Source organism: Nelumbo lutea, chromosome 4, assembly GCF_056320005.1.
Source record: "Nelumbo lutea isolate HS-2025 chromosome 4, American lotus-T2T, whole genome shotgun sequence".
In the NCBI taxonomy this organism is placed as follows: domain Eukaryota; kingdom Viridiplantae; phylum Streptophyta; class Magnoliopsida; order Proteales; family Nelumbonaceae; genus Nelumbo; species Nelumbo lutea.
Genome location: NC_142687.1, coordinates 53,266,414 through 53,278,752, shown reverse-complemented (window position 1 = coordinate 53,278,752; position 12,339 = coordinate 53,266,414). Strand labels below are relative to the sequence as shown.

General features: G+C 34.8%; 1 protein-coding gene across 1 annotated transcript; it reads left to right on the top strand.

The window, feature by feature from the left end:
- The first annotated feature begins 478 nt into the window (after positions 1 to 478).
- On the top strand, positions 479 to 8,897 carry LOC148860646 (serine carboxypeptidase-like 34). The gene is made up of 10 exons (XM_088982885.1): positions 479 to 778; positions 2,757 to 2,864; positions 3,186 to 3,281; positions 3,370 to 3,462; positions 3,572 to 3,660; positions 6,532 to 6,819; positions 6,915 to 7,051; positions 7,987 to 8,079; positions 8,210 to 8,315; positions 8,573 to 8,897. The coding sequence occupies exons 1-10, from the start codon at positions 499 to 501 to the stop codon at positions 8,720 to 8,722; spliced, it is 1,440 nt and encodes a 479-aa protein (XP_088839011.1). The 5' UTR covers positions 479 to 498; the 3' UTR covers positions 8,723 to 8,897.
- Positions 8,898 to 12,339: the final 3,442 nt, after the last annotated feature.

Sequence of the window (12,339 nt, the reverse complement as noted above, 5' to 3'; positions counted from 1 at the left end):
GGGTAAGGCATAAAGGAGAGAGAGTAATGGAAGAAGGGGATGTAAAACTAATATGTATATATAATAACTAATAAGAAACTCATTTTAGTTTATTTTATTAATAATGTATAATAATTTTATTATTCTTAGTTAAGTGAGTAATTGTATTCAATTAATATATATCAAAATCGTTTGATCTAAATCCGATGGATGGCATTCAATTTGAATTCAAATATCAACGAATCAAATTTTGATCTAGGTATGTCATATTCAAGCCGATTCATTCAATTGCAAGTTGCAACCCTAATTAACAGGAAAGATCTTTTCATTATTTTGTGAGGAGACTCCGAAAAGGAAGGAGAAACAAATCTCACGGTAAAAGGAAAGAGTTCTAATATAATAAAAAGTTTTATTAAATAAGTAACTTATCTGTCACAAAACCCTTATATAAATAACTAACTGAAGTCTACCCAAAGAGAGAAAGCGAGGAAGAGCGAGAGTGGAGAGGAGGCACCCATCATGGCTTTATCGTCACACTATTTTGTCTTCCTTCTTTTCGTCCTTACCTTCGTTTCTGCAGCTTTGGCTCGGTCAGAGCCGGGTAAGCTCAGCCATGACATCTTAGCACAACAAGAAGCAGATAAAGTAATCAGACTTCCCGGCCAGCCTCCGGTGAAATTCCGACAATATGCTGGGTATATTCCGGTTGATGGGATTCATGGAAAGGCACTGTTCTACTGGTTTTTTGAAGCAACAAGCCATCCTCAGAAGAAACCTCTTCTTCTATGGCTCAATGGAGGTCAGTAGTTCTATTTACGTAAGAGAAAATAATCCAGTTTTGCACTATTCAAATGTTTGTAGTATTTCTGCTTTCTCTGAGTTCTTTTGATGCTTCATCTATAAAATCGGCTTTACAGTTTATACACTTGTTTTCCTCTCTCTCTCTCTCTCTCTCTCTCTCTCTCTCGCTGACTATATTATCTGTAAGTAGGTTCTTTAAATGTTCTTCTGTTATTGTTTTTTCTTCTAAATATACGTATATGCACATATAAAATTAAGTATTTCGCCAATTTTTTTTATTTTCTTTCATCTTTTTTCCTTTTTTTTTCACATGGGATTCCCTTTAACTATCTTCTTGATATATCCTCCTCCTTATCACATATAGTGGTCTCTATTGTTCTCGGTATTGCTGATATATATTATATCCTTACCACAAACTTTACTTTATTGTATTATACTTTTCTCTTGTTTTAATATTTTAATCAAAGTTCTTTTCTGAATATTCTTCTTCTTGTTGTTGTTCAGAGTTACAGTTTTACTTTATTAGGACATATTAAATCATAAGTACCTAATTCTAGGCAGTTTTGTTTTATCAATAGGAGAAAGAATTGAAGCTACTAACGTGGCTGCTTCGATGGGTTAATTATGAGGCCCATGGAGGGTAGTTTTCTACTACTCCTCAACGTATATTTGATGTATGATAAAAAGGCATTGGGTATATCATTGTTTTGGTAGGAGAGTATGTGATTATGACTCTTCCTGAGTTAGTACTTTCATTCCCTGTGTATGCTATTTTTGCTGATTTTAATTTTTATTCCTGTTAATTTTAATTTCCATTCTCATTTTTGTTTAAATTAAATAAATTATAGGAATAAATCATTCCGATTCCAATTCCAAAAAATTTCGATTACGATTCCAATTTTAATTCCAACTGCAAATCAAAATGGGCCATTAATGTTTCTGTAGTACAATAGCACTTCATTGTTCGAGATGGACATAAATTGTTGAAGTGCAGGTGGAACATCTATTTGATTGGACAGTCTAGATTGATGGATCATTAGTATTTCATTTTTGAAATTAAAATTTTTCTGTTCAGTTATTTCTTTGGTGCAATGAAGCTATGAGCTACAGACCATAGTGGAAGAATAATTCAGCTGGAAGCTGGATGCTTTTTTATCCTTAGGCCGGGTGGGCCCAACACATTCAATATCTGTGATAACGTCTTGGAACAGGCTGGCCATGAACATGCCAAACACGTAGCTAATTTCTATTATAATAATCAATTTTAACGGTTGAATTATTCCTTCAGTCAAGGTCAAGTGAGACTTGAATATGGCCAAGAATTCTGAATAATCAATTTCCATGCATTTGTACTAGTGCAAATATATTTGAACTGCAACCAAAAACAGCCTTACGTGTTGTATGACCCATGATCAAGTTTATATTGCACAGTGTGAAACAGTGTTGCTCCCCACCTGATTTAGTACAATGCAATTACAAACCTTAATTGCTAAGAAACTTTCATCACCATTGATGAAATGTACAAAGGCAAGTGATTTTTGTGTGGACTCCAATTCTATGGTTTTTCTGTATGTATGCTTTTTAAAACTATCATAAGTTCAATTGTTTGAAACCATATACAACCTTTTAATTAATATAGTATATATTACCAGTTACATGTACCTTTTCTCCTCCATTGTTTTCCTTAGTTTAAGTTTGTTTTTTGAAAGAAAAAGAGGAACAGAAAGCTGAAGGAAAGTTCTTAAGGAAGTTCACAAAATTCCTTCAAGAACTTTCCCTCAGTTTTCTGTTTCATCTCTCTCTCTCTCTCTCTCTCTCTCTCTCTCTCTCTCTTATCAAACCAAACACAGACTTATAGGTGGAGTGGAGCCAATGTATTTATAATGCCATCCCAACTCTCCATAGTTTCCAGAAGTTTGACCTATCAGTGAATTGTTTACATCAGATTAGTCCTCATTGATGTGTTAATATTTCAGGTCCAGGATGCTCTTCTCTAGGGTATGGAGAGGCAGAAGAGTTAGGACCATTCTTGATCCAAAAGGGTACCCCAGAGCTCAGATTCAACAAATACACTTGGAACAAAGGCAAGTACATATATGATGCAACCTTCTCTAACTACTACGCTTCTAATTAATACTATTAATAATTGAACTCCATGTGCTCTATATTCAAAATCCTTTCGTAAAGAGTTGTATAATAATTGAACAACATATGCTCTAGTTTATTCTTCATTATTCTCAATACTCATCTCTTGAGATTCAATGCATTTGACCCATTTGTTTGGCCAAGAATTTTTCTCCACTTAGCTACTTCTTTAATCCCTAATCTTCATTCTTTTTTTATTTATTTATTTATTTTTATAGATCCGAATCTTCATTCTTGTTAACAACTTTCTCGTGTCTCAGCTGCAAATTTGTTATTCCTTGAATCGCCTGTTGGAGTTGGGTTTTCTTATTCGAATAGAAGTAGTGACATAAATGAACTTGGGGATACAGTGACTGGTAATTTCCATACATTTATTCTTACTTGATTATGCTGTCTTTCTTCCTTTATATTTATATATGAATTACCATGTATCTTGTGTTTCAGCAAAGGATTCGTACATGTTTCTTGTCAACTGGTTTCAAAGGTTCCCACAGTACAAATCCCATGACTTCTACATTGCAGGTGAAAGCTATGCAGGTATGAATCTAAGTATACAAATGAGTTTAGGGCTTCTCATCCAATGCTTTCTATACAAGTATATATCTACATTACAATGTTAAGAGGTTAACTTTTGTCCAAACTTTAGGTCACTATGTCCCTCAGCTTGCCGAGGTAATTTATGATGCAAACAAGAAATCTGCAATGGAGAACTATATAAATCTCAAAGGCTTCATGGTAAGCATTCTACCAATGGATTGATTTATTCCAATGCGTTTCAAAATATTTAATTCACACCACCTAGGGTGATATCCCTTACAAACTTTTCTCACCAAATTTTCACATTCTTATTAACAAAGAGGATGCTTTTTGTAACTTTTTAGAATGAAGATTTAATAATATGGACCTTAATCCAACCTAGTGATAAATTGATTTAATAACATTTTTGCAAGCTTATTAATGGATAATTCAGAAATTTATAACACACCAAAGATGCTTAATTGATAAAATAGAGTTCCAATAAACTTGTTCACCTTGAAAGCTGAATCATTGCCTTCCGAATTTAATACAAGTGCCAAGTGTGTGTCAATTAATATACTCAAGTGAAAACACAGCAAAAAGTATGAATAAAAGAGAGTATACAATAATATAAGACACTAGAATTTATAGTGGTTTGGCATATCTCAAGCTTACACCCACTTCCCAAACTTAGGAATTTTAATCCACTAATCATAATTATATAGTTTAAAAATACCAATCAAACCCTTAAAATAATTGGTTGATACAGTGTTAGTCATACCCCCGATTGGTTGATATGGTGTTAGCCACACTCACCTAATTATTGATATGGTGAAAATTACACCCTAGTTGGTTGATATGGTGCTAGTCGTACCCCCGATTGGTTGATATGGTGTTATCCACACTTTGACTAATTGATATGGTGTCAGTCAATCATATGAGCAAGAGCTCAAGGAACTTAGAGGATTAGGTCCTGATGCAAATGTATATAACAAATTTGCCAATACAAGGGCTCAATAAACAGAGAAATACATTTCAATAAGGTTGTGTTTGGCTTGAAGGAAAAGGTAGGGAAACCTATTTCCTACCTATTCCTTCAAACCAAACATGACCTAAATTCTAAAGAAAAGTTAACAAGAAATTTTAGTAAAATCATCAAATGAGGCTCAATAAAATTTTCAGAGATTTAACCAATAAAACGCAAGAAAGATTTCTTAATTGATTTTCAAAATGATTCTTTGGGAAATTTCCCAAAGGTTTAGCAAATCAAAGCTCATCTAGCTCTATCAAGACTTAAAAACCTTTCTTAAGGCAATAACCATTAATAGCACAAGTCTTTTGAAAGTAAACAAGTATTTCTCATTCAAATACCAATATGAGCACAAGCTTTCTAGAAAACTAAGGTCCCGTTTGGTGCATCTATCTGTGTGGTCTTTTGGTTGTTTATAAGCTGGGCAAACCGCACCATAGTCTTTTTCTGTTTGGTTCATAACAGATCTAGCCGTCAAAAGTTGGTGCACTGAAAATATGTGAAAAACCCATTTTGGGCTGATGTCAGGAAGCTTCAAATTGAGTTTTTTGCATTTTTCTGCTTTATTCTCTTGCAGAAAGACACAAAAATGTGCACGATAGCCAAACTAACTTCGGCTGCTCAGATCTTCATGCAAAAGCCCAATGCATCTTTTGACCGTCAGAAATACCAGAAGATTTCCCAAAAAGACTTGCCAAACGGCCCATAAATCAAATGGCCAAGGAAAACTTAAATTAAGCCGATGCTTTATAGAAAGTTGCAATTCAAATGATTTGAAAAGCATAGATTTAGCTCAAATGATTTATCAAGAAAGAAATAACTAAATGACCAAAATATTCAGGTAAGGAATCCCTCATAGATGAATCATCCATAGGAAGAGATATAACTAGTTAGAGATCAGTGAGAAGGAACTCTTTTCAACGGAGCTAGGTCTGAAAAACGATTGCTAATAAATGTTTTGGACCAGTACAAATTCCATTCTTCCTTGATTTCTTCAAACCAAAGTTCTTCCAAGGATTTGCCAATATAAAGCTCCTTTTCTTGTTCAAAGTTCCTTTTCTTTTACTTATCTGATTTCTCACTTTTTTTGGGAAGCTTCTAACTCTCTCTTCAAAACTACTTTTTTCTTCTTCATCCATTTTTGAAAAGCTATTTCCCTCTTTTTCTTGTTTCAAATAAGGTTAAAGCCTCTTGATTAGACTCATGTCCTGTTAACGAATCAAAACGACACATATAATGTTGAGCCCAGGTAAATCTTTAACCAATTCAAACCACTTTTAATTAGGGTTAACCATTTTTAAATGATAAATTTCCTACATTGAGCCCAAGTAAATGTGAATTTCTTATACAAGACTCCAAGAATTTACCACTTAATTTGGAACTTATGCCAGCCATCTTACTTGAATTCTTGTTCATTCCTTTCTCTTCTTAGCCTCTACTGAAGTAAAATATGACATGTGTGAGCTAGGCTTTAAAGCATGAGTTTCAACTAGGAGCTTGTCTTGATTTTCATGAGTTGCAGATATAAATTACCAGATTAGATCAGCTGCAAGACTTAACAAACAGCGGCAAGCATTTGAGTTTTATAGTGAACAGTTAGTTTAGTTCATTGTATAAATCATATGGATAAATAAAGGATGCCGCAAAGGTATGATATTAGAAGAGCTTTGACCAATCAATATCCCCTCCACCTGTAATTTTTAATTAGGGAAAAATCTATGATAAGTAAAGAATATGATACAGGAAAGCTTTCGACCAATCACAACCCCTGTGAATTTGATGAAAACCCACCCGATTGGTTATTATTTTTAGGGGTTTTTTATGATTCAGTCCATCCCTAGGAAAACCTAATTCCACCTAGGGGTGGACTGAATCCTGCCTGTGGATATGTCAACTTCACGGACAGGATGTGGTTTGTAGGGGGAGCTACTAATAGACTAAGAGGGTGCTGCAAAAATGATTAATTGGATTCTCCTTGATTGCTTGACCCGTTCTCAGCCCTAAATAATAAGGTTACTAATTAAAAACATGGTCATGCATAAACAAACTCTATCATGCAGATTGGCAATGCGTTACTGGATGATGATACAGACCAGACTGGAATGATCGATTATGCTTGGGATCACGCCGTGATCTCTGATCGAGTGTACCAGGACGTTAAGACTTACTGCAACTTCAGCAATTCCGATCAGAGCAACGAATGCAATAATGCCCTGAACGAATACTTTGCTGTTTACGACATTATTGACATGTACAGCTTGTATGCTCCTACCTGTGTCAATACTAAGACAACCAACAAACAGCGTCGCAGGATCGAAGGAATTGCTCCAAAATCTTTCTCTAAATTTGTGAGTTACAGACGGCCTACTGGATCCAACATTTCTCTGTATATAAAGTAATTAATTGCTAAAATAGTTCATTCCTAACTCTTGCTTTCTTTCAGGATCCATGGCATAAGAAACCAGCCGGTTATGACCCATGTGTGTCGCTCTACTCTGAGGTTTATTTCAACCGGCGGGACGTGCAAGAAGCTCTTCATGCTAACATTACCAACATTCCTTATCCATGGACTCACTGCAGGTAGAGTTTTGATCTTTCTTCTGAGTCCTGACCTAACGAGTTGACTCTGATATCTCATATCCTAACTCGGTCGCTAGAAGGGCGCTCATATAGAACCTAGTAGACTTGGCAATTGGGTTGGATGGGTTGGGTCAAGACTTTGCGGGTTGATTTCGGGCTGGGTTGTATTTTGGGTTGGGTCAGCACATGTTAGACCCTAACCCTAAATGTTCGGGTTAGGGTTGACCCATGGGTCAATTTGGGTCATCCCTAAAAATAATAGAAAATTTAAAAAATAAAGAAAAAATACATGAAAAATGTTAAAATTAAAGGATTTAATCTTAAAATTCCAAAAATAAAATAAAAGAATTTGAACATTCAACAATTCAAAGAATAAACAATAATGAGTAAAGACTAAATGGTAAAGATAAAAGAGAGAGATTCTAACAATACATAAATAGTCCCAATAAGACCTAAAAATCGGGTCGACAGGTTGACCCATGATCCATCCCAGCCCAACCCAGTTTTTTCTGAGTTTGGTCGGGTCGGCTCATTCTCAAATTCAGTTATGTAAATATAAGACCCTAACCCTATTTTTTTCAGGTCAGGTTAGGTTGGGTTTGCGGGTTGAGTCAACTTTTTGTAGGTCTAAAACCTAGTAAAGGGAAAATCTATGATATGGAAAAGATATGGTTTCAGAAGAATTTATGATCAATTAAGTAAAAAAAAAGGGTTTTTACCATTCAGTCCACCTCTGAAATCCTAGCTCCATCGTACAATTGGGGGTACGTGCCAGATCGGAATTGATGCCAATTCACGGCCAGGTATGGGTGTTATAGGTGGAGGTGTTTATAAATTTAAATTGTTGTAGGTCTGTCAGTTAAACCATTAAAACCATGATGAGCTTTCTGGTCATATTTAGTCTGAACTTACAATTTTGTTTCTTTTGTAAACAGTGATGTAATCACCTTTTGGACCGATGCACCGGCCTCTATCCTTCCCATTATTAAGAAACTCATAGCAGGAGGTTTACGCATTTGGGTGTATAGGTAATTTTTCTTTCAAATACTTTGGAATTCACGGACTTGAAATAAATTTATCACATTAAATTGAAATTTTAATTAATCTCTTTCTTTAAAATGCATGTACATTGCAATTTAATTTAAAATAAATTTGCAGTGGAGATACCGACGGTAGAATCCCGGTAACATCAACAAGGTACACATTGAGAAAGCTTGGATTGAACACTACTGAAGAATGGGCTCCCTGGTACAACAACAATCAGGTAATATTGTATATTCATTTTTCGTTTTTGTTTATATTTCCATTTCTTTCTTATTCATTTTCATCATCAGGAATGACCCAAACTGATTATGGGAATTGTTCTATCTTTCCTATTTTACTCTTTCTTTAATATGTCACCGAACCTTCAATTTTACATTGATTTTTTTCTTTTTTTTTTCCTACTACTCATGTTGTGCACTAATATGGGTACATTTGAAACTTCTTAATTTAATTTTGAATTTTCAACTTGGTACTTAGGTTGGTGGATGGACAATCATCTACGATGGGCTGACATTTGTTACTTTGAGAGGTGCTGGTCATCAAGTTCCAACTTTTGTGCCGAAAAGATCTCTGCAGTTGATTAAGCACTTCTTGACTAATAAGAAATTGCCATCTGTCCCATATTAGTTTAGCATGTCTAGAACTTTTGTTCATTTTAAAGTTAATCTTTCATTTTTTAGATGAAATTCAGTGACAGATAAAAAAAAATGATGACAATTTTAAAGAAAATGTTGTCAAGGTTCGACTGTGAAACCGGAAAAATCTTATAATTAATCAACTGTCATAATGGTGGTAATCAGGTGGGCATTCATCGAAATTGACGAGAGTTTTGATTGGTCAATCTTTTATCCTGCCTTTCCGACATCATAGATTTATCCTTTACATGATCTTCCTGTAGTGTAGACAAGTTTCATTTGACATGTTGCTTCAGATCTTAGTAAAATGGGGCTGTTCAATATTTGAACCCAAACAATGTCCCTTATGCCGTAACAGTGCAGCAAGTAATGACCCTTATGCGTTGCGGGAAAAAGTTAGAAATGGTGGATTTATGTTCTTTATGCATTGCAGGAACCAGAAAGATAATATTAAGAGGATCCCAACCCACCTATCCATCTTTTTTGTATTCTCTTCGAAATTAGTCGGGATCCGTGTGATTCATAGGCCTTTTTATGCAAAATAGAAGTAAAAATTTTAAGTAAATTTCTCAAATTAGTGTTATGGTTTAGTTAATTGAATAACATTCCTACTGTATATGACAATTGTGTAAAACCTTCTTTGCCATTAAGGCATTAACTTTTTGTCACATTTCGTTCACATGTGACATAACGTGAATGATAATTTTGTTAAAATTCATGAAATACCCTTATTGTTCCCTGTATTTGTTCTTGCTTGCCCCAAATCACTCCCCATCTTTCATTGTGGTCACGCAAAAGACATCTTATCAATTGCCTTCCGTCATATTCTCATTCAGTTCTTGCAAGTTTAGTGACAACGATGGCCTTGTCGACCATCCCAAGCTTCTTGGATTGATCGGAATCCAGACCATTTTCTCTTCCGACGATCGCCACATCACTCTTCGGATTCAATGTATGAATCTGAAACCCCTCCTCTCTTCGTCTTCTTCCTACCTGCCCTAAGCTTCTTGGCTTTGTCGGAATCCAGATCAACTTTTCCTTCGTTGATCGCTGCACTCCTCTTCAGATTCAACATATGAATTTGAAACCCCTCTTCTTCTCTATTTCTAGCTTTTTTATTTGTTGGCTTTCTTTCTCTCTCTACTCTGCTCTGTTGTCGTCATCATTGGATGTCCTTACGACTCTTCAGATTCAACATCTTGGTTGCAGAATTGCTTGCACTTGTTGGACAATTTCAATCAAGGTTTTTAAAACCGAACCGGATAATGAACCAGCCAGGGGTCCAGTTCCTGGGTTGAACTGTCCAACCGTTCAAATCAAACAGATGGCTTGTTCTGACAAAAATTAAAAAAGTAAAAAAAGCGGCCAAACTGTTGAATAGTTCAAATGGTTTGACCACCTGGGTCAGCGGTTTGTTGACCAAATCAACGGTTTTGGGATAAAATGGAACCAGTGTTCTTGGCTTTTCTGGTTTGATTGTTTGGTCTGGTCCGGTTTTGAAAACCAAGATTTCAATGCTTAAACATATTCAAAATCTTGATTGCAACCTCTTCAACGGCCTTTTCTCTCAGGCGTTCTGACAATTTCAATGCCTTGATCTCCGTCTGAGCCTCCCCTAATTCTCGATCCTTGTTTGCAAAAGGCAAGTAAAAAAAATGACACTCAACACAAAAGCCCCATGTGGCAAATGGGTGGATTGGGTTGGGTTGGGTAAGGGTTGAATACCAACCCACCCATATTGACCCACCAACCCACCAATGACCCATCATCAATCCTTGTTAAAGGGTCATAACCCACCCTAACCCTAGCCCACCCTGACCCACCCATATTGACCCAATTAACCCATCCATATCGACCTTTAACCACCCTCACCCATACTAATCCACCTACCCTCACTTATAAATACAAAAAAGGGTCGAGATGCCTCGTATACCCAAAATAATAAATTTTGAGAGAATAATCTCTCTCAAGACTGCCACGTGACAAAAATGAGTCAGGTCAACTCGTATACTCGAAAATGAAAAAATTGTAGATAAATGCAAAATATGCAAAAAAAAAACCAAAAAAAATATAGAAAAATATAAAAAATACAAAAAAACTAAAAAAATTATAGAAAATTCAGAACTTTTGTAGAAAAAATTGGAAAATGTGCAAAAAAATACCAATAAATTGTAAGAAATGCATGAAAAACACCAAAAAAATGCAAAAAAAATATGTAAAAAAGCACCAAAAAATTGTAAAAAATGCATAAAATACCAAAAAAAAATAGAAAATGTAGAAAAATACCAAAACATTGCAAAAAAATGTAGAAAATACCAAAAAATGTAGAAAATAACAAAAAAATTGCAAAATAATGCAAAACTTTTATAAAAGTGCTCTTATAAAAGTACTTTTATAAAAATGATTTTATTCTTTCATAAAAGTGTTTTCATAAAAGTACTTTAATAAAAGTACGTTCGTGTAAAAGTACTTTAATAAGTGCTTTCATGTAAAAGTACTTTTGTAAAAGTGCTTTCATAAAAGTGCTTTTGTGTTTTCATAGAAGTGTTTTCAAAAAAGTACTTTTATAAAAGTGCTTTCGTGTAAAAGTATTTTCGTAAAAGTACTTTTATAAAAGTGCTTTCATAAGTCATTTTCATAAAATTGCTTTTGTGAAAGTGTTTTTGTATAAAATTGCATGTGTACACGAAAGTTAATAAAATCTATTTTATTTCACTTTTAATTATAAAATGAAATGTGGCATGGTGGTTTGGAAGTTTAAAGAGATGTGGCCACCTTAGGAAGTGTGAGATCGAATCACTACAATTTCTAATTTTTGAGATTTGGTAAGTATAGATGACTTTGACCCAACCCATTTTGACCCACACGACTCAACCCATCTTGACCCTAATGGGTACCCTCGACCCAACCCACCCTAACCCTTTTCTACTGGCCCTAATGGGTTACTTGACCCATGAATGTGGCAAAATTGCTAATCAAGGTCAATTTTGTAAATTCATATAGTTAGTATACAACATAAGAATGTTGACCAATTATGTCTATTCAGACAATTCTATTCAAAAGAAAATTTTCATGATGTAAATCTGTGGATTCATGATATATAGTGAGTTTAGCTTAGTAAATTTTTCATGATTAGGTTTCTAGGACATTTGTGGGAAAACTGTGGATGCAATTGACTTCTATACTATTGAAGCTTGTTGTATCCTGGGGAGAATTTTGCATAGGCTTGTTTTTATTCACGGTCACTAATAGAAGGGGCAACTATTGTCTAAAGACAAAATTACAAATGTGCCTCAAGTTTTTGGAACTCTTTGATTTCTATTTGCCTCCATTTCCAATCAGCATTAATTCTTTCCTGCACTTTGTGTTTCTTGGTAGTTCCTTGTTTATTTTGTTTTCTCAAAACTATGTCATTTTGGCTAGCTTAAACCTGAACTTTTCTGATTTATAACCTAAATCCCTAAACCCTGCAATTTGTGGCCTACAACAAGTCTCAAACTAGGGTTTGCATCCCATATGTCTAAAAATGCATGAAGTTATTCTCAAGTTCAATACATGGCAGAACAACTTAGCTAGGAATATTGTAAGAGGAGCACTAGAGTAGTGAGA